This window comes from Pholcus phalangioides, unplaced genomic scaffold, assembly GCF_987345545.1.
Source record: "Pholcus phalangioides strain wild (caught in Gottingen) unplaced genomic scaffold, Ppha-v1.0 ptg000010l_1, whole genome shotgun sequence".
Taxonomy (NCBI): Eukaryota; Metazoa; Arthropoda; class Arachnida; order Araneae; family Pholcidae; genus Pholcus; species Pholcus phalangioides.
Genome location: NW_028301603.1, coordinates 5,633,523 through 5,657,697, shown reverse-complemented (window position 1 = coordinate 5,657,697; position 24,175 = coordinate 5,633,523). Strand labels below are relative to the sequence as shown.

The 24,175-nt window shown below is 38.1% G+C and overlaps 1 protein-coding gene across 1 annotated transcript in view; it reads right to left on the bottom strand.

Moving 5' to 3' along the window:
• LOC149080792 (acetylcholine receptor subunit beta-like 1) overlaps window positions 1–24,175 on the bottom strand; it is a 110,192-nt gene that overhangs the window by 18,906 nt on the left and 67,111 nt on the right. Inside the window, exons 2-4 of the mRNA XM_089237477.1 lie at window positions 5,026–5,162; window positions 1,330–1,374; window positions 1,098–1,207 (exon numbers count right to left, since the gene is read on the bottom strand). Of these exons, the coding sequence (XP_089093603.1) occupies window positions 1,098–1,207; window positions 1,330–1,374; window positions 5,026–5,162 (292 nt within the window). The remainder of the gene's footprint in view (window positions 1–1,097; window positions 1,208–1,329; window positions 1,375–5,025; window positions 5,163–24,175) is intronic.

The following is a 24,175-nucleotide window of genomic DNA, read 5'->3' as shown; positions in this document are numbered from 1 at the left end:
AAAATATTTTTTGAAGGAAACGGGAATGAACAGAAATCTTTTTTCACTGCTCTTTCCTCTCATTTATTAGAAGAATTGAAGGTGGTTCCATCACATTTGTTTTGACAGAAGCTCTCAAATCGAATTCGTTATCTTACAGAGTGTTAAAAGTGTAGGGGAAGTGCTCGAGAGAACCCTTATGAAGCCGGAACATGGTCTAGAAAGCTATCTAGAACTATTCCCCCCTGCAGCTGTTCCTTACGGTCTATCGTAGAACCGCTAGTGAAGTCATATGGAACCCTGGGTATAGCTGACAGCTCGTTGGGAAACTCCCTTCTTCAACGATGTTAGAAATGAAGTTAAAAGGAAGGACGTTCAGATATCCCCAAGTCAAAACAAAACAAAACAAAATCACCCTTAAATTTATGTATAAAAAAACCTTCAACTTCTTAGAAAGAAATGTTTTTCTTCGTGTCATATTCACCCGAACGTAAAGTAAGAAACGAAAATTGCGAAAGTAAAAATAATAAAATATGTAAAAATACATCAGAGCCTCATAAAGTAGAGGTAGTAACTGACGAAGAGTCAGAAAAATCATAAAAATTCGTTGAGAAACAGTTATCTAATAAACGTGGCAAACTTCGTTTCGGGTGAAATAGACCCCAATAGTGCGTGCAGCAGGATTAAGAAAACACCTCCTGCATAATGATATTTTTTTGGAGGGGGACCATTCACGTATTACGTAAGCAGATTTGCAGCCATTTTTGACACCCTTCCCCCCCCCCTTGTCAGCGAAAGTCAGCAAAATACTGACCCCCTAACCCCCTGTCAGAAAAATTTCGTCAGCAGCTTAGAATAATTCATATCTTCAAAAAGGGGTGGTTGATGCCGTAAGCAACCTTCAAACCCCCCCCCCCCTTGTCATCAAAAGTCAGCAAATCCGCTTACAACAAATTGCTTCCCAATCTACATCCAAACATATCGCTACTTTTTCCTTGATGGTGCTCAGTAACATCTGGATTTCGCCCGATGCCAAAACCCCGTACAAAAAAGGTATCAAAGAGCTCTACGCGTGTAGGTAAGGCCCCCTTGATATATTATAAAGAAACGATGCTTACTTATTGAATAGAACTATATCCGGCTTCCAAATCTTATCAGGTGGCAGCCTCAATACACTTATTCCTCCGTATTCTGCAGGATCCCAGATTAATTGGTAATCCTCCCACATCTTTTACATGGAAATAGAAAGCAAGTCATTATATGTTGCAGTCCATCATTTCATACTTATTGATTGTTTTCAGCCATTATTATAGCACATCAAAAAATAGTAATATTAAACATGAAACTTACAAATTGCAACCAAACATTCGATGTCATGATCTGATTTTTTTCATTCTGAGAAACGGAAAAAGAAATATATTAACATGGTTATAACTGAAGTTTTGAGCATATTTTCAGCAACGTAAGTATAGCTTGTCGTTTACTATTTATATAATAGCTGGTATTAAATGATATAATCTAAGAGCTTTATATGATTTGGAATGTCTGGGAAATTTTTTTTTTATACCCATAGGTACTTGGTTGATCATTGTCGGCTTTCAGACCTGGGTTTTTGATTTTTGCATAGATTATTTCGTATAAAGGTTGCCAATCAGTGAATATTTATACAGAGTGGGCAAAAAGTCCGCGTAGAAACTTTAAAAATTCATAAAATCCGGAAAAATAACCGAAATAAGAAACGGTTTGCAGGTTGGACTACTTAAGATGGCATCACTAATCAGGAGAGTGATTTTTGTAGCTATAGATGCATTACCTAATCAGTAGAGATTCTTTTGCACACAAAACCGATGTTAAAGCGAAAGAAAAAATCAAAAACACAGTTGGCTTTGATACCCGGCGAAATAACGTCGATTTTATAGCCATTATATAGATGTGAGCATCAACAATCATTTTGAAGATTATTAAAGGAACTCATGCGTGTGTGTGTTTGAAGTGAATGAATGAGTTTCAATGATAAATAAACAACAAAAGGCGGTGCCGTAACGAAACCCGACATTCACTTAGGTGTGCTACTACCTAACCGCGCACCAACTTTGGTCATATACCGCCATAAGTCAATTTCCAACCAGTGAGTTGGGTGGTAAATCAAGGCGCCATCTATCAGTGGTCGCCCCTCGGTAGGTAACGAACTTGTTTCTTGTGTTCTTCCCTGCATTCCGACCCGTGAAACTTGACGGTATAATTCATGGTGGTTAACGAGCATCTTATCACTGCACCACTCGGGTACGAGGTGTGCTACTGGGTTCACGAGGCGTCGAATTCTATTTCCACTGAAATCATCATCAAATCCTTTAAAACGTGTATCAGTAATGCGATATGGACGAAAATATCTTCTTTGAAAGTGACGACGGCACACTTAAAAATGCCGCACCGTATGATGGCTTAGCTTTCAATGAAGATCTTGAAGACAGAAGGAGAAATGGATCAGAAAGTTTGAATCATTTTTCATTGTAACTTACATTGCATGAAAATATAAAATATTTTCCCCTCTAAAATGCACTGATTTCTTGTGGGTTGGCTTATAACACGAGTTTTCAATTTATCGCTGTTTGGATGATCCTGAAGTGCGGGAGTCGGCTTATGCACGAGTATATACGGTAAATGGATTCCTTCATTTTCACTGTTGATCCTTTTAGGAAAGGGAATGACCGTAAATCGGTGAATTTCAGTACTTCACAAGCAATATTCACGAAATAACGATCCTAAATGTGAACATTAATATCATGTGGTGGTCGAGTGGTAGCCGCTGTGGTGGTCGAGTGGTTATAGTGCCGGACTCGTGATGCGAGGATCCGGGTTCGAACCCCACAGTGGTGGTCGGCTGAAGTTGGTTTTCTGTGGTTCCCAACTTCAAGGCGCAAATGCGAGCCGATCTCCCCGTTAAAAAGTCTCGCCACAGAGAGCAACAGTCCTACAACAGTAAATCATTCAACCATAACACTTCACTCATAGTTAGTAAAACTGGGGGCAGCACTACACATAACAAGCATTACACAGGAACAAACTTTACGTCAGATTGCACTACACGTACACGCACATTCCCGCATGTACCGATTCGTTGGGGGGTTCCGCGGGGGGGGGTTGCATGTGTGGTGTAGCAGTAGTAGGTAGGGGCTCGGGGATCCATGATGTTCTTAAGTCAGCCACCTCGTTGGGCAATTTGCCTGTTGTGGCGTTGTATTTGTATTTGTATGTATGAGTGTGAATAGTCGATGGCCATTGAATATTTTCCGATACCAATATTTCCCAATCAATATCAGTCGAATCGAATGTAGACACGAACTAACAATGTGGCTACTGGACAGCAAACCACAGAATGTAATCATGGTGATTGAGCGAAGTTTTCAGAAGTGATCATAAGATTTGACTCTTTTTTACGATAATTTCAATGAACTCTTTCTTAAAGGAATTGGTGTATTTTAATGCAGATTGCGAAAAAAAATCTTGTAAAGGAGAGTTTTTTTTTTGGTGCACGGGAATACAATTTTAGTTTATTTTTTCATAGAGGACGCTGTACGAAAACAAAGCACAGAAATCTGTACCTGAACTTTTCTCTAATATATTCTGGGTCCGAAACATTCGTAAAGCTTTGTTCAGCTGGCAACCGAGATAAAAAACTTAACTAATAGTGCTTTATCCACCGTGCCAACATCATAATTAAAACCTTATGTAAGCCCCCCAAGAACAGGAAAATTTAGAAATGAGCTGTTGCAATCGTACAACTTGAATTTTATAGGACTCTGATTTGCATATTTCCACTGATTTGCTTTCAAGCAGCAGCCTCTCCTATCAACAAAAAATTGAACTAAATTCATTTCTATACGAAAAAAAATATTCTTCTCTGTGAGATTAACTTCTCCGCAAACCGCATTCAAATATACTTCGATGCATTTATGAATTGTTGAACTGTTTACAAATTTATAAGACACCCTGTATATTTGAGCAGAAAAACTTATCAACTTTATTAACTAACAAAAACAAAACCATATCGACAACTCTTTCAGTTCATTAAGATCCCATTATTGGGGAAAATAACTTGCGTGTGAATGATTATTACGATTATGAAAAATCTTCATTTCAAACTACTAATAAAATTTGCATCTGTCAATTACGAATAACATGCAGGAAAATACGGTAGCTTAAAAGCGTGAAAACACGCGGCAGTTACACTGTGCTCAAGTACTTAACACTGCAATTCACCTGCTAACGTTCGGTAGGAATTCCCAGTACTTTACAGACATTGTCCAAATCCACGAGACACCGATTGACAAATGCCTGCAGCGACAAGAAAGGAAAGAAACAGAAATCTTCCTTTGATATTTCTCTCCGAAAAAAAAATGTTTCAAAAGAAACATTTCGAGTTTTTTTTCCAAATTAAATCCCGAGTTTTGAAACATACTATCCGAGAATCGGATTTTCTAGTTAGATTACAAACTATTCGTCTTCATTGTGTGTCAATGTTTGTTTCAGGTGTCTAATTCCAGGAAAGTGCAGAGAAAAAAAAAATATAGACAGGAGCTCGTTTCTCCACTTTACACCAGCCGGGACCGGTCGTAAACAAGATTGTTTTACGGTCAGTGTTTATCCATCGTATAAGCTCCTCGTCTTCTTCTCTTTTTCTTCTCCAAGACGCCTGTCTTGTTCAATTTCCAACCACGAGGAGACCACATCAGCTCCAGTTAGCGAGCCCGTTAGTTTCCTGTTTTTACGGGCCATTTCACTGGAACCCTGAGACTACACCGGGTCGTAAACACCACCACCACCACCATCAACGTTATGACTTTCGACGGATGGACATTTTAACAATAGCTGTCATACAGATTTCCGACAGTGATTGTCACACTTGTTTATGGACATCTATCCGCGTCTCTTTTCTCGTAAAAAATATATAACACTTAACTAATCTATAAGAAGATTTCCTTACGAGAATTTTCGGAATCGCATGCGATATATTTGTCGGGAATTGTGTTCGTTAATGGTACTCACCACATTGATCAACTGGATAAACGAGAGCCCGAATTGGACGACAACAGTCTGATTCATGGACTCGACGGGCCGAATCAGTTTGTTGTAGTCGCGGAAAAGATCTCTGACTAACCGTTCTTCGTCTTCCGAGCCAAAAACTGAAACAAAACAGAGACCAATTAATGCTGTCATAAAATATATCTGATTACATGAGATATTTTTATATCACCGCAGAATTTTATAAGGATGATGCTCTATTCTTTTCACATGTATAATCATAAAGGAGACAACTCACTATTATGCAATATAATTGTAAGAAATATAAAATTAGAGTTAAATTGATAATCTCCGAGGGGTAATTAATCCGAATTTCCTCTATGGATGGGATCAAAGCCTCGGAATCAATAAGTTTGGCCTATACTGATTATGCAGTATATAGTTCAGAGGTGCGCAACCTTCAGTTCATGGGCCAGATATCGATGTTTCGGCCTCTTGCGGGCTAGAAACTCTTATACATATGATTACCATATGACCCGTATTTCACGGGAACTTCCCATATATAAAAAATTTCGCCTCTCACCCAACTTTTTTTTTATAAAAAAATCCCCCCTTAATTTTCAACTAGGCTTGAGTTTTTGAAATCAAGAATTACGATTATTTTCAAAACTTATACATTATATCGTGATAATTATAACTTCATCGTAATTAATTATAACCATTAAAATATATTCATCTCCCATATTTGTCAAACATATACGACTTTTTGTGAAATTTCTTCCCTTTGACAATTTTTTGACTTCAAGTGGCAATTTTACTTGCATTTGATGATGTTTTAGCGATAACTGATAACTTGGCATTTGACAACTATATTTGGCTGTTATTGACAACTTTACTAGTCTCTGACAATTTTTTGGCTGTAATCGGCAACTTTGCTTGCCTTTAAGAATTTTTTGGCTATTATTCACATGGTTACTTTCCCTTGATAATGGTTTCTGTCTGCAAACGGCAAATTTACTTGCATTTGACTATTATTTTGATGAATTAGTGGTTTATTTAGTAGACCAAGATGTTATGCATCCCTGGTCTAGTTCTTTGCAACCCGAATGAATTTTTCTGATTCATATGGTTACCTGTGACCAGCTGCAACCCACCATCTACAAAAACCAATGTGGTTTACTTCTGCTGCATTTTTTTTCCAAATTCGAACGCTCAAAGCAAAGTTTTTTGAATTTTATGGTGTTGCTCGTTCATCTCTGCACATCTTGACATACAGCTGAGCAATGCACGTCTTTAGCTCCAGGAAAATGACTGCCGTAAAAGCGGGATATTTTGGCCCTGTGGCGCTGACTTTCGTCCAAACAAAAAAAAGATTGAAACATGCATGTTACTAGCTGGTTGCCTCAGATTCGTACAAAGGCCGGCGATTCCGCTAGGCAATAGCACTAGTTAGGCAAGCCCACCTTCCATAGAGTTCTAATATTCACTACTTCTAAGTTGCAGTAGTAATGTTTACGTAACCCTGTAAAGTACACGTGTTTTTTTGTTGTTAAACTTTCGTTTATGTTCAAGAGAAATTCATACATATTTCAGTTTTTGGTAAGTACCAAATTTTAAAGCCAATATCATTCTGATTAAGAATATGTAAAATGATTTTGTTAATTGTCAAATATATAAAGTGGGGCAAAGTAGCGTAAAATACTTGAACCAATACCGTTAACTGGTAGTGGTAAAACTAAATAACAAGTCTGGTGAGAGAAATGAACCATGTGAATGAATTAACTCCGCCAAGAAACTGGAAATCCAATCTCTAAAGGATACTTTGGAAGGAGGAAATATTGCAGGCGTTGCTTAGAAGACAAAAAAAATATATTTTCCAGGACTGTTTATGAGTGTAGCAGAAATTGGCACTATTGTGGGATTATATGGAGCCTACAAAAAAGGCTTGGAAGTGACCAACAGAAAGAAAAAAAAGACACTTTTGTACATATGGCGTAAAATCGCTCGAGTCATCAAGCCTTTATAATTATTGAAAATATGACTTTTTCCTGCGAATATTGTTTTGCCAAGAATAACAATAATTATAATAATAACGTGATCATCACGTATTCCCAAGGGATCCGTATGATCCTCGGATATTGTGCATTTTAGCTATTTCTCTAGTTTATGAGAGCGACTGTGTCGGTGAATGACAAATGTGCTGATATAAATTTTGATTTGGACGATTTGGTGTAGAACGTTGCCGTGAAGTACCGATTTTTAAATGGCTGCTATATTAGAGATACGGTTAATGCTTTTGATGTTATGAGATACACGTGGGCATCTCTCATAATTATATTAGGTTACGCTTGTGTCCGGCAGCCATTGGCGCTCAGTAAGATGGAATCCAAAGCGTTCATTATTCTGCGGAGAATCTTTACGTATCTGGACGAACTGAAAAACTTGACAACGCCGTAAATGGAGAACAGTGTTAACAACTGAATGCGTTTCAACGTGATGTTTTGCCTCGTTTGTATGATTTATGCTGGAGACTTGACCTTTTGCGTCGAAGTGGAATCGACACGAGGAAAAAACGGTACAGTACGTGCTTCATTGTTATGCATCATTGTTAGGGATACGTAAATTTCGTATTTACGAAATAACCGCGATAAATGCGAAATTCACGAAATAAATGCGATGAATGCGAAATTTGCCAATTTTAACGAATAAATGCAAAAATTTGAATTTTAGTACTTTTTTTGCGAAATCTCGATAATTTAAATTTTACCATTAATTCCTCCTTGTGTTTCCAAGCTATAATTGACACCTTAAAAGAATACGAAACTAAATGAGGAAATAAAGGAGCTAGTATTAGACTCCGCGCGTTACATGACTGCGTGTATCAAATTACTAAATACTTTTCTTCGTGACAGTATTTTGCACTAACAATTCTGGGTGCATAAAGTGGATTTTGTGGGTGACGCATTCTATAAAGAATTCAAAGAATTTAATTCCGTTGTGACCAAGACGAAGATAACTTTTTTTGCACTCAAGAACTTTTTTTGCACTCAAGAACTTTTTTTGCACTCTTTTTTTGTGCGTGCATTTAAGCTACCAAAAAGAAGAAAAAAAAGTATAATTCGTGGTTCAAAGGCGTCATTCATCTGAGCGAATATCATACTGCTGCTTTTCTCAATAAATATGAAGACGATTGCTCCAGCATAACATTCTTTAAGTTTTGACAATGAAATTCTAGCTCCGAAAATACGGGTTCAGTTGACTTTCGTTTCCGAGTTCGGTAGGAAAGTTATGCTAATCGGCAATTTTGAAAGGATCAAACTTTCGTGCCGTTTCTTCGCTGCCAAATCTCGCCATCTTTGTAGCATCATTATGTCGATTCCTGTAGCTTCTTCTTGTTGCTGAATGTATTTAATTGCAGTTTCTAGAGCGAGCCTTCAACTCCGTCGTTATTCGGATAAACGAGACTCTACTGTACATTGGAATTGATGAACAGAACGGTATTCTGCTGAACACACGGCAGCAGAAGAGAGTTAAAATAAATTGACTTTACACATGGTATCCTCCAAACAGTGTCGTCTAAATACATGGGTCCGACCGAGCACGGTTCAGAAACCTCAAGTGCAGAGGGGCCGCATGAAAATTACATCTGGTTCGAATTATCGAGAGTAACATTTTTAGGGGGGGGGGGGCTCAGAAAAATCATTTTAGCCGAGGGCCTATGATATGTCTTTTTTTTTTTTTTTTGAAAAATGAATTTTTTTTGTGAACAAATACGAAATTTCTGACTTGAACTGTTTTTTACGAGTAAATGCGAAATTTGTGATTTTTAATTTTTTTTTTTGCGAAATTTACGTATTCAATTAACCTACTCATTGTTATTCCTGCAATCGTAACCGCGAGGGGGGTCACTATAAAGCACAAATCCGCAAAGTGTTAACGAACGTCTTATTTTAACCGTTGGGAAGGCCCGACCTGGGGCGACATAACGCCCACGCAATCCCGATTTAACCACACACGCACAAACACAAAATCAACGAAATCGTAAAATTTTGCGCGTAAACACTTCCGTATTTCGAATATTCTCCTACTGGTGTAATACGCAAGAGAAGCAGAATATTCAGATAACCCAATTCCCGATGATTTTAAAGATTTTTTGAAATCACAAACGAGAGTGGGGGGGGGGGAGAAAAAAAAAATTATCGTATATCTTCTCGCAGTTATTGATCCACGAGAAATCGTTGGGGGAAAAAAACCAAAGTAAAAACGAGAACATACAACATTTCTTTCTACCTAAGAAATAAAACAGAATCTTTTCAAGAATGTTGCTTAATGGCGTTTTCCCGTCCTCGGGAAAAAGGAAAAGGCAAAAATCCGTCGAACGCCCACGCGAAAATACGAGCGAGCAACCTGCGCATCTCTGACATCGACGAAAATAATCGAAGATGACATCGTGGGTTTTATGTACGAAAAATAAAACAGAAATATCTCGAGACACGGGAAAACTCGAAAGGCTATTAATTATGGTTATCGATTTTTCCTTCTCTCGTCTTTTTGATATCGATGTCTAATGAGGAGCTAACATTGATGCGATATTCAGTGTGGGGTGGGGGGAGTTGAATGTGTGACACTGATGCCGCATAATTTGTTCGTCCTTTCCAGTTCAATTATAATATAATTTTGTAGTTGAGCTGAGGATAATTAACACCGTGTTCCCGAAAGTCTGTGAATTTTTTGGAGTTTTTCGACATTTTCTCGAATTTCCAGAGACATTCTACTTTATCGCACACCGGTCATATATCGCCATACGACAATTCTGTGGTGTTTGGTCAGAACGTGATACCTCCAAAAAAAGAAATGTATTTTTGATCTAAAAGAAGTCTTGCTAATTATAACTAATTAGAAGCAAGATAAATACTCAGATTCTGCCGTACGGCTGAACTCATATGGCTGTATGATATTTTCTCATTTGTATTTGTTTGTACGCTTTATTTTTGATTTTTAAATGACAATGGAAATGCGATTTTGGAGTTATCATGTTCTGACCAAACACCATAGAGTTTCCAACCAGTGGAAATGGGTGGGAAAAGAAGGTGAAATCGGTGGTCGCCCCAGGCTCGGGTATGTAGAGAACCTGTTTATGATGTTATTGCCCGGATTTAAACCCATGGAACTTGATGGAAACCTTTATAGTACAGGACGAGCATATTACCACTGTGCATTTTACCTTGGCACTTTGCACATACATTTGGGTGAATCGTTTGGAAATTTAGGTTATATATACCATATATTGTATTCGGCATTTCCAGTGAAAATTTAGTCACGAGTGACGGGCTAGTCGCAGTGATTTCGGTCGCTTCTCTGGCTCTCTTTCTTTGAAAAAACATTTTACCACTTTCTAAGTACTGACTTTAAAAAAAAAAAAAAAAAAAAAATTGTGATTCTGTGTGTGTGAATTAGTTAACTAATTTCAAAAATTTTATACACTTATATGCTTTGGTTTCATGTCTGATGAAGTTGCGTGCTTTCGTTGCAAAGATTCAGTATTAGTTCCCAGTCACACAATGTGTTGCTCAGAGTGTAAAAACTCATTCCACTATCAATGTGTGCGGGCTTTTCCGAAAAATCTTTCAGAAAAACTACTTTGGAAAAAAATTGAACTGGAAATGCATAGCGTGCCAAAAAACTAATCGGTCTGGTGTTAGGAATTCGGCGTGCCGATGTAGCGTCGAATTCAGTTCCACTGCCGATCTATCTTCAAATCTGAGCTATATAGATTTGGTGAATCGACTAACATCTTAGTATGCCGATCTAAAGACATTCATCTCTGACAAGTTAGAGGAATTCAGTCATTGAAATTCAAATACGACCTCATTTTGATTCCTGATCTTAAAAAATAAACTATTGTATATTATTATTAAGCAATTTAAAATTGAGATCAATTTCAGTTTTTTGCTTGTTTAAAGAGGGTCTTTTTTCTACGTGAAGCGTTTAAAATATATAGAATAAAAAAACTCGGTGCTCTCGAAAATGTTGATACAAATTGAAAATGAATTGGATTGTTTCCGTTGCTGTTCAACCAAATCAAACTCTATTGACTCTAAACGACCTTCAAATTTATTCCAAAACTTTTCCCTCAATGTATAAGCTCATTTCAATAATATAAACTCACATCCACGTGCTAATTTAAATTTGCTACATTTAAATACTAAAAGCATCAGAATGAATATTTTGATTATTTTTTTGCTTACCTACTTCACAAACATCTGATTGAAGTAGATATTTTATCTGAAATTTGGATATTTGAAAATGAGATTGACGCATCGAGGACTTTGATAAATCTAATTGTTGCAGAGATAAATCTAGGGATCAGGAGGTGTATTAGGTTTTCATAGGAAATGGATAAATTTTAACAAGATTGTGAAATGAGCTTATTGCAAACTGCCGAATACGTATTGTTACGCAGGAATCGTTTCAATCTCTATATTTTAGCCGTTTATCGGTCGCATGCTTACACAATCGAGTATTTCAATAATGAATTCATGAGTTTGATTAAACACATTACTGCTGGTAATCTATTACTAATAGGTGACATGGATATTGATATTTTATCGGATCAACCATACGATTATCTATCTCTCTGAAAATGGATTGATATCTCTATACCAGGCATCTTCAACCCGTTGCTCGCGAGCACCATGGTGTTCATTGAAGCACGCAGAGTGTTCGATGCTCGTACCCGATTGGTGCTCGCGAGCACCTGATCAACGTTCCGATTAAACACGTTGTACAAAATTAGATTCACGGATTGAAATTATCCTGATTTCATGAATTTGCAAGTGAAAAATGTCGGAAGGGCGCTCTTCTTTTGATGATGGGTACAGTCAGTGCTCGCGACTAGAAAAAAAGTTGAAGACCTCTTCTCTATACAGTGAAACAACTAGAATGACCGCAAATACTGCAATATGCATTGATCACTTATTTGTTTGTTATTCTCTAAAACATATTTGGCGAGGTGCGTAATGGCACCTGCCCCTGTATGTAATATATCTTTCTCAAGCTCAATAAATGGTTAGGTTCCCCGGAGGCACCCGAGTCCACAGGGACAATGTGCTTATATCACCGAGTGTGACAGAGCCTAGGTGTCTCTCGGTTCTTATCACTATCCAAAGCATGAATGTTTTTTCAGGCATTTTTAAATCTGATGTTACAGATCATCATGCAGTTGCGTGTGTAAGGTTAAGTTTACTGATCCGCATAATTTAAATCTAAAGGAGACACTCATTCCCGCAACTCGTTCAATAAACTATAAAGCGGTTTATAATTTTCTCTCGAACTATGTATTTTTTTGTTCTTCTGATATAATCTAGTCACTCAATATAATAGTTTCGTATGTGCTATAGATTCTATTAAATTTCCAATGATGTTGTGATGTTGTGGACGGCAGTAGCGGCAAACTTTTCTTTTGGATAAATATTCAAAAATTTGTTCGAGTTCTTTATAACAGTTTCATTATCATCAAGGTTTCCGCGGAACAGTCTTATAACTATCAAACGTTCCGCGTAAAAACTTTGCGTTGGGATCCCCTGATATGGGGAACAGATAAAGGTATACAGAAATGGACAATCAGAACATTCCGGAATCAAACAACATGTTGAGGACAACTGGATACCATCCTCAGACGAACTGTATGTTGGAGGAGTGGCATCGCCCTCTCAAAAACCTGCGTTGAAATGTCATCAAAACCACAAATGGACTGAAGCATTACATAAAGCTCTGCTCGGTCATCGGTGCTATCTGAATACAATTCCGTCCAGAACACATCTGTAGTGACGCGCACAACGTAAATACCATATACATTTGTAAATATATAATCAGGCATGGTTGGTCAGGAGGAGGAGGTGCTTTCTGAAACAAGATTTCGGGTGCACAACCTAGGCACCCGAAATCTTGTTTCTGTTCTACACTGCTATATATATGCAGTACACAACAAAAAGCAATAGAGGATAATACTCAATGTTCCACTATCGGCAAAAAACACAATAACCAATGCTCCACAATATGCATTGTTCACAATAAGCAATACAGCACAATACGCAATGTTCCACATATTGTGTAGTGCGGAGAAACTTTCCGATTACCTGGTTAATTTCTCCAAGCACGAGCTAATTCCACCTCAACTGACGCTTCCGGGTTTATGCCAATGCTGAGAACTCACGCCCAAGCTTTCCAGCCACGACCAATCAAACGACATGGAGGACATCCTACATTTGTTCACCATGATTTGTAAGATACTTCCCACGTTTTTGAACTGAAATGGTGAAACGTCCTCTGGAACAGCGATTTGAAGGACCATACAGAGTGATCAGCAGGACGGACAAAGTGTTCAACGTGGACTTAAGAGGAAAAACAGTGTCGGTGTCGATCGGCTTAACTGGCATTTATCGTCAATCCGATGGTGGAGCCAGTAAACGTATCTCCAAACGCACCAACTGCAGTTCCGACTGACAGACTCGCAACTGATTCTGCTGTGAAACAAGTCAGAACCACTAATTCTGGACGTACCGTCCACTTTCAAGATCGTCTACAGTGTTCGTGATCACTGATGCTACTGGAAAACAGCAGCAGAGATTCACTACACACGCGCGAAAGCATTAGGTTCGAAAAATTTCAAAATGTCTGTCTTCCTTTTTTATTAACCAAGATGATCATTGTGTCATCGTAATAAATGTTTATTGTAAAAACAGTCACTCCGTACATTGAATAGCAAAGAGTTGAATAGTTTTTTCAACACTGAAAAAAATTGTTGCATTTACCCGAGTTTATTTATCCCCTCGCGCTTTCCACTAGAAATTATTTCGTTGTGTAACAATTTGAGAAAGCGATAACACCGTCACGATAAATCTGTCATAAAAAATACCGCCCTGCATTCATGAAGCCCTAGGCGCCTGCTTCGTCACCTCATTCTTGCTGGCCACGCTGCTTACATAGCATCAGACACGTGTTTTCGCTCATTCGCATAATCATGTGAGCTTATTCTCGAAAAAATCGAATAACAGAAAATAATTGTATACACATTGGTGGAAACCCCTTATTATTGTTATTTTCAGCATGTTTCGAAACAACAGCTCACAATATAACGTATATCTTTCTGAATTTTCATGACATTTCCAGCTAGAATTTCCATTTAAGTTGGCCTACATAACTGGCAATCAAATTATGAAAAAAAAATGAAATTCATATTTCTCTAGTATGCGCAATTAGTGATCATTCACTAAAAATAGTCATATCTCATTGTCAATAAAAAATTTTCACATTAAAATTTTTTTTTTTTACAAATTATGGCTAATATCTATCATGTTTTCTGTAAATTTCGGAAAAAAAATGCTTGAAACTAGGCATTTACAGAAAAAAACATGCGATGAAAATTGTAATTTTTTATAGAAAGCATCTATATATTTCCGTTAATATACGTTCTATCCGCATGGAAATGTACAAGATGTATTTCTTAAAGTTGAAACAATATTTTTTAAAAAGTTGCATGTAACCTGCCGAGTTGTTTGCTTCTGAATTCGGAGGCCAGATGTCAGCACTTCTTTACAACTCATAACATGTATTTTTCAGAGAAAAAACTTAACGTTAGCTTCACGACATATTTCGACATGCTCCAATTCGTTCGACGTCCCTCACAGGAATATCACGAGGAGCGTGTGTGGTTTAGTAGTGTTTTTAGTGGTAGCCGAGGAGCTACACACTTAGCTACTCTCTGCATCCGAAGATTTTCTAGTACGGTTTCTTATCGTCTTTCGAGATTAGTTAACGTGAAATCAATATCAAGACACGAATAATCAAGAGAACAAGACCCACAGTCACTCAAAAATGCCCTCGTTTGAGCATTATATCCCCTTATTGCTGATTTCAAAGATGAGCGGCATGACATGTTTTCATCACCATCACCATGCATACCTCGTACTACTTCTATCGTGCAACAATCAAGTTCGGAAAGTAATACAATAGCACATTTCATTATTGCACTAAACCGGTATTACATGTTGTTTATAAAAACAGTCTAATCAACTTTCAGACCCGCGCACCCTATGCTCCGCTCAACGTAGCCACTGGTACTGCAGCATGTATCTGGAAAATTCACCGACAACAGTTCATTTTCGGAAAATCCACGGACAACAGTTCATTTTCGGAAAATCCACGGACAACAGTTCATTTTCGGAAAATCCACGGACAACAGTTCATTTTCGGAAAATCCACGGACAACAGTTCATTTTCGGAAAATCCACCGACAACAGTTCACTTTCTGAAATCTCACCGACAACAGTTCAGTTTCTGAAATCTCACCGACAACAGTTCACCGAAAGAAAAGTTCACAAACAAACAACCACCGTAAGGAAAATTGGCAAACAATTACTAAGAGGAAAAACTCATCGCTGGGAAAATTTACCGACTGCAGCTCGATACGAGTGAGTGACCGAGTGAGCAAATGGTCAAATGAGTCAGTGAGTGAGCAATATTTAAAAGGTGAGAAACGTTCACTCACATACTCATTATGTCGCTCACTTTATCACTCACTCACATGCTCATTATGTCGCTCACTTTATCACTCACTCACATACTCATCATGTCGCTCACTTTATCACTCACTCACTTCCTCGCTCAATCTGTTACTCACTCACCCACTCAGTCACTTACTTGCTCAATCACTAGCTCACTCACTGGTGTCGAATTGCTGTCGGTGAATTTTCCTTGCAGGTATTGAGCTGCGCTGAATTTTTGTTTGTGAAAATACTGCGGTGTGAATAGTAGTCGGTGAATTCTGCGGCGTTGATGTGTTGATTGTTGTTTCCATAAATTCACTCGAGTCACATAATTAAAGCACTTGAAACCATAACCAGAAGACCATAAAAAAAAGCAATATTATCAGCGATATTGAAACAAAACATACGCACTATCGAATCTCATTATAAGGAAGAAATTTACATAGATATGTTGCCATCTTTTCCTTACAAATATATATCATCTAAGGTAATTATCTGATCGCATCAGTTACTCCCAAACGCATCTCGGAGAAAACACTCTCGTATACAGCAGATAACAAAATGACAAAGACTACATCATCCTCCCGTTTTTGCGACATCTTATCTTAATTAGAATGATTAACAGACTGAAATAGAATAAACACAATTAATTAATTTTTTTTTTCCATAAGAAAGAGAGAAGCTTCCTATCCAATCATAATCAAGATCTACGAACTGTGAAGTCATCCGGGTATCAGAAAAATTCCATTAGCATTTCCAGAAAAGGCAAAAAAATAACAACAAAAATTTCAATTTTCCTGGAAAAATAAAAAAGAAGGAAAGATGGCAGTCGTTTCAATAGCATTTCCGAGAAAAATTATCAACTCGAATACATATTAAAACTTGTTATCACTGCTCACAAAAACGAAGGGTTGATGATGGAAATAAATTTAGATGTTTATCTGAAAAATTCGTTTGCTCTCTGAAGAAAATTTCTCTCTCAGCCCCCGATAAAAATTCAATTTGGAAAATTTTCATTTTTTTTTTACTATCATTTCAATATTTTTCCCCGGAAAATACGTTACCGTGAAGTTGTTATAAGCGGGCGGAGCGGGAAATGAATATTTTATAGCTTGTTATCAGTCCTGGGACATTTTTTTTTATGGCGTTTTTATTGCCCGGGTTTTCTGATTTCATTTTTTTTCTTATTTTAGTTTTTTTTTTCTTTTTCCCGGACGTAAATGCAGTGATTTTTATGATCTTAGGGTTAGCCCCCCCCCCTCTTTTTCTCGTATGAAGGGAAAATCATTTTTATGCAAATGTGGTTTCGGTTTTTCCGAGTTTTCGTATACGAGGCAAGATGGGAAGTTTTTTTTTCAAATGATTAAGCCTGTCAGGAATATGTGACGATGGACGGAGGGTCTATTTCGTTGTTGTTGTTTTTTTTTCAGGATACAATCGAATCCCGTTTTGACGAATACCGTTATAGCGAAAATCTCGTTTTAACGAACACTTTTCTAATACCCCACAAATAAGTTTACACAGGAACAATGCTAGGTAACCTGGAATTTCTTTAAAGAAGTGATTCCTCCGGGTCTCTTTGCGTTCGTTATAACGGGATTCGACTGTATCTGCAAAGATATTTCAGACATGGAATAACAATGCCAGAGAGTTGTGTCTGATTTTGACATAATTGTGATAACGTAGGTTATCTGATTTGTTACTTTTTTTAAAAAGTATGATGCTATTATAAAATTAAATGAACATAAACTAAAAATGTAACACATTGCTTGCGTACGCGTGACGATAAGAAATGAAAATTTCTTATTACTGTATATTTCTTGCTAAAAATGCTTAAAACATTTTTAGCAAGACATAGTTCCAGAACACTTAAGCGATCCGTGACACATTTAAAGATCTATTGAGTGACATGTGGAACAGTTTTAGAGCACTTCAGCGGCCCCATGTGCGGTTCTACATCACCCAAGTTACCCGCGGCACATTCTCAGATTATTTAAGTGATCCGCGGCTTATAATTACGGATGACTTGAGTGATGCGTGGCACAGTTCCAGAGAACTTGGATCCGCGAAACATTTGGAGATCACTAAAGTGGCTCTGTAGGACATATATCAATGGGGGGAATGCTACTTCAAGTGCACACAAACTATCCAAAGGTTTCTCTCGTGTTTGGTGCACTGAGTAAAATTTCATTAAAAGTATTTCATATTTTCATAAAGGGTGAATTATGACGAGGGTTATTATCCAAGTCCCCCCCCCAACCCCTTGTCATAAAACGTCGGCAAATCGGAAACCCTCTCCCCACCCAACGATGCTGACGTAATACTTGAATGACACCTTTAAGTCCCTGGGGGCCACACACATTTCTCACTCTGTCATTCCATTAATCCAAGGACTTAGTTTTCTACCCTCGAATCACTTTCCGGGAAGATTCAAATCGGGCATACCTTCAAGCAGCAGCCTTGAGTTGATGATGATAGTGATCCCTACGTGCTGGATGCTTCAAAACTTGCATTGACTGAAATTGGACAACGCAAAGCAAAGTTATTTCCGTTTATACTGTATAATTCTGTCCTTGATTTTTCATTGTGGATGTGCTGCCGTTTCGTCGTCTTTGTGCCTGGTTTCGATCGCGTTGTTTAAGCGATGGCGTTCTCGTCGGTCGGTGGTGGTTTAGTGTCCCTTCCTGGTGGTGGGGGTGCGTTGTCCTTGCGGCTGTGGTTCGGCGGCTCGGACACTGTGGCAACGTCATAATAATTACCCTGGACATCCAGGGGGCTTTCGATCATATCAATCATAATATTATCAGGGAAAAATTGCTTAATCTGCCCATACCATCTAATCTAGCCAATATCCTGATAAGCATGATCCAACACAGGATAGTACAGATCCAGACACCATTAGGAACAGCTCGACATAGAATGACAAGGGGATGCCCTCAAGGATCGTGTTCTGGGCCACTACTTTGGAACTTATTTCTTAATGATCTCCTCGTTAAGAGGTGGCCGAAGAATGTCAGGGTCCAGGCCTACGCCGATGACATTACGGTAATGGCCTCGGGCCCTACGGTAGAAGGCACAGGTAGACTAGCCACATATGTGCTGAATGAAATCCATCATTGGTTAGACCAACATGGACTCAGCATTGCTATGGATAAAACCAACTTTTTGTGGCTCTCTTCCAAAAGACCACCATCGGTAAAAATTGGCGACAATTTCATCAAGAAACGATCTAATATCAAGATTCTCGGGGTGACATTTGATGACAAACTCAATTGGTATAGCCATATAGCTACAATTTCGACGAAAATTAATGCCCTCATGCCAAGATTATGGTGCTCTACCGGAAAGGAATGGGGCATCACCACGTCAATGCGAAGAATTCTATATATGACAGTGGCTGAGAGGATCATCGCATATGGTGCCCCAGCCTGGGGTATCACATTAACGGAGGAACAGGGTAGACGTCTTGATTCTATCCAACGTGGTTGCTTATTGTACATCCTCAAAGCTTACTCGACGTCACCAACAAACGCCCTGCAAATCTTGGCTGGTCTGCCTCCACTAAGATATATCGTGGAGTACGAAGCTAAAATAGGGGCACTTCGGAACAAACGCAATATCCAACTACATGATGCAACTCACATCAGTCACACTCAACTCCAAAGGAAAATCACCGGATGGACGAGACACCCGGCAGAATATCCTGATGATAGACAAATATCTACAGACCCGACTGACACGGAACTGTTTAAAAAATCCTATTTCGACATCTATACCGATGGTTCAAAGACGGAAAATGGAGTTGCAGCGGCGTTTACTATCCTTCAGAAAGATGACATCTTCTACAGATGGACTTGTAAATTGAATACCAATAACACGGTATTCCAAGCCGAACTCTTTGCTTTACTTATGGCTATTAAGAAAGCGGAAGAATTCCAGAAGAGAACATCTATCTTCACAGACTCACTTTCATCACTCCATTCAATCAGGGATCCCCTGTCTCAACACCTCATCGCTAGGCAAATCAGAAAGGTTCTGTGTGCCAATCCTCAAATCAGTCTCAATTGGGTGAAAGCTCACGCAGGAACATATGGGAATGAACAGGCAGACCAACTTGCAAAAGCTGCGACTGCAAGAGTGACGTCTGATTTTTCGCTGCTCTTCCCTACGTCGTGGGCAAAAAACATATTATCTGAGGAAATGATGCAGAAGTGGCAAAATCGATGGCAGACAGAACGCAAAGTGGGCAGGAAAATATATGCCCTCCTCCCCACAGCTAGATACAAATATGGGAAATGGACCAGAGAAATGGTTATATTCTTTTCTGAACATGGTCCTTTCCCAGCATATCTGGCGAGGTTTCATCGACAGACTGAGAAATGCAAATGTGGCGGGGAGGGCACGGTCATCCACTACGCTACAGCCTGCCCGTTGACCAAAGAATTCCACTTACAAATCCTTGTTGCTGATACACAGTCTTGGAAGTTGAAGGTCTTCCAAAATCCTGGTACTTATCATAAGATTAAAAATCTTATCAACTTTATGGAAAATAATCAAGAGTTATACATCTTCCCGAGACCTATTGCATATGAAGACAGAGAAGATCCCTTGGACTCTGATTCGGACTCAGACTATGTACCATAACTGCGACGTCTTCCCTAACCCCATGTGCTATAAAATATATATAGTAATATTTTGATGAAATTTATCATTCTCATTGTCAGTGATGCCAGTATGTATTCGTTCCATGTTCATATATGATATATTCTTTTATCCAAAGCATATACTTCAGATTCAATGTTTAATAATATCCTGTTTGAATTTTGCTACTCTGCTTTGAAGAGCTGAGCGCAATTGTTGATTGAATTTTTTTTTTTTATTGATTGCATTGTCGATAGAATTTTTATTTTTGGTTCAATTGTTGACTGAATTTTTTTTATGAATCATGCGTAGTTTGTAGATGTTGTCCTATACGCATAATTAAATTTTATCCTATTTCATGTATATTCACTACGCTTATGTTATATACTATACAATGTTTACATCGTATCATCATGTATGTACGCTATATATCTTACGTTTCGTGGCATCGCTTTTTGTCTAGATCATTCCCAGAGCCCATCTGTTATAAAAATTCTGACATTGCACTTGGACACCTGCTTATAATCACATTATATAAACTTTCTCAACTGCTATAAGAAACGCCATAATTATTGTTTTTCATCAATATATTCATGTATTCGAATGTATACCGCCTGTGAATCCACTAGTGCGCAACTGAACCTTGTATATTCAAGTGAACTTTGTACTTTCTCCGGACTTGATCTCGTCATTAGGTCTATAATATCCATATCTAAATAAGTCTCTAACTGGCAATGGAAAGTCGCCCCGGCTCCTTCAGCCTTGTGATATTATTAATACCAGCAATTGATCAATATTGATAATTCCCACTCACATATTTATAGTTCATTGGACCTGAATTTGTACATGTGTATCCCGTTTTTCATGTTCTATTTTCAGATTCGGACCTATGAAAAAAACCCTTCCAACAGAAGACAAGATGAGAGAAGTTGGTGTTGCAGATTGGCTGATGGTTGGGGGACACAGCACAGTGATGAAGGCGGATGGCTCGGAATGTTTTCGTTGGCCTCTTGCGGGCGATCCGCCCGAGCTCCATGGCGGGGGTTTCCGGGGGGGGTGTGATTTTTGGGATGTGATTGCCGTGATTCGGAGGCGATGGGGGCCTCGGTGGGGTTGGGCCCTGTGGCTTACGGTGTTTTTTTTGTTTTTTTTATAACCTAGCCTGCTTATATCCCACAAGGGACAGAGCGGGGGCCATGTTTGGTGTTTGCGGACACTGTGGCAATATCGGATGAAAACTTCTTCGGACATTACATTTTGTCCGTCCGGGAGTTTTCCGATTTCGGCGTTGGCATGTGAGGTCTTTCTACCATGACTCACGTGAGTCATGACCCCTTTGTGTGTCCAGATTATATCCACCTGGGGGGGGCAGAGCCGGGGGGCCATGGTTGGTGTAGGTGTCGGCACAGCGGTGGTCGGGGTCAAGTTGTTTTCTGCAGCTTTCCAACTCCGAGGAGCGAATGCTAGACGGTCTATCATTTGAAAAAGTCCTTCTGCGCAGAGAGCAGCTGGACCTTCAACACGAAACAAACATAACATGAAAGTTCAAGCATTTTCCATCTTCTCTTCAAAATATAAAAGACAGATACCTGCACCAGGGAGAACACGAAACAAGCACAAATCTCAAAACATAAATGCGTTTGGGGGTCACCCATATACTCAGAACACACATTCTGACATGTACCGATTCGTCAGAAATTCCGCAGATGAATGTGCACGAGACGTATACTACTGTTAAGTAGCAGTAGTTGAGACTGATGGTTATTCGTGAGCGTTTCTAGCTTTAATTCGCTTATGCTAGTCGATCTTCGGCCTGCCGATCTTCACCACTCATTTCTAAAACATTTAAATTTCAGTCATTATACACGGTACAGGCAAAAAAAAACCTGCCACATAGTTTGGTTTGGAATTCGGAGGAGCACTCTTTGAGCACTTAACAGGCATTCTCTTCAGAAAAAAATACAAGAAAACTTTACTTTAAATACGTAACGCGCAAGACACGTTCCTAAATGCACCAACTCGTTACAAGTTCCTCCTGTACACATAACAAATTATAAGTTAAGATGTTCTTTCTCAGATGGTGTTGACCAACTGGTATTTTATGCTGGAAATTATTGAGGAGGTTGGTGTACGTATATTTTCCAAGGAAAGACATTTTTTAAATTTTTGTCATCTTTAAATACTATAAAATTTTCACTGTGTCTAACTGCGTTTAAGGTTTTGTTCTATCCACAATAGAAATATTTTATGAAATGTTTTAGCATAAGCCGCTGGCAGACATTACTGTTGCTAATGTTTTCCGTTGGCATGCTCTTTTCTCAAAACGATGTTATTTGTCAGATAAGAATTTTTTTTTTTTTTCAGCACTGAGGTGTTAGATTTTTTCGTGAGAGTATTTCTCATCAAAATAATATGTTTCAAAAAATTCGTCATAAAAGTTATGGCCAAATTTTGGTGATTTTTGAAAATGTTGCATGTGGTTATAATTAATATTCGAAAAAAACCAGTTACTAGAAATCCTATATAAAGGCTCTCATTATATTTTTATGAAAATATTCACAAAATTTGAGAAAAACAAGGAAGGCCTAAAATGAATAGAAAATTTTTGAATGTTCCTTAAAAGCAGGGAAGTTTTCCAATAGGATAGTATGAGAAGCCAACATCCGGCACCAACTCATTTAAAGCATTTATGTTGCCTGCCAGCTAAATGGATAGAGGCAATATCATGATTTCGGATCATGGAAATGCTAAAAATTGAATAAAATAATCATTAAACATATTAAAAATAACCTACATATGAAACACATAAACACTGCATTATGTTAATGAAGTTTTGTTAAATACAGTAGAACTTCGGTTAACGAGCAGTTCGGTTAGCGAGCAATTCGCATAACGAGCAAAAATTTTGAAAAAAAAAAATAGTCGATTAACGAGCGATGATTCAATTTACGAGCAAAAATTTGGTGCTTTGTTTATTTATTGTCACGTTTTCACAACTAAGCTGATGCTTTTTCGCTATCGTGCACACATATACTGTGGAATTGTAGATAATATTTTCTCCTACAGTGTCCGGTCAGCGTGCCTCACTGGAAAAATTGAGTGCGACTATTATACGAAACTGGATGTCGCATTGTAATCGCGCGTATGTGCACTTGTTTTTTATATAACTTCTGCTTCGCCTGGAGTTGACCATAGACGAACTGATGGACCTCCATTGCTTGCAACAGCAACAGCTTATATTGAAGGTATCTTTTTCTGAGAAAGAGAGAGAAGAAATTTCACATTTGAAAAGTGAAACGTCCTTCACTTTCAAATGTGATTAGAGAGATGTGTGTAAAATATGTGAATCCGTGCAAAATTCTGTAGAAAAGTACCAATGAAATAGAAGCACAGTAAAGCAAGCAATAAAAGGATAGTGTAATTTCCCATTTGCAAGAAATCCTAAAAAAAGAAGCAAAAAGCAAGTGACATTGGATACGTTCTTTTCAAAATCACACAAAAAAAAGAATGCAAACAACACAGTCCGTAAATCGTCCAACACGAGATAGTCCTCTTCTCTCTACTAAGCTATTGTATTGTTAATACAATAAGTTTGTATACATTATACATCGTATCCGCATGTTTGTTTATGGCGTTATTACATTATATATATACTGTACATATTTCACTTGAAAGCTCTAATTCTTCACCCCTCTTTCTGTTTTTGTGGCTCCCCTTTCCATTTTTGGAGCCTTTTTATCTGTGCCGCTTAGTGTGTTTAGTTAGAGTTATCTGTGTGGGTTTTAGAGTAACCCAGTGCCACATTAGGTTGCGAACTACTGTAGTATTACATATATATATATACAACATGCAAAGTAAAATCATTTGACTGGAATTTTGCTGTTACGTATCGAATAAAACTGTTATAATTTTTCGATTGAAGTTGCTAACCGACTTCTGAATATTGTAATAAAGTTATAAAAAAAATATTGTATCATATTTACATT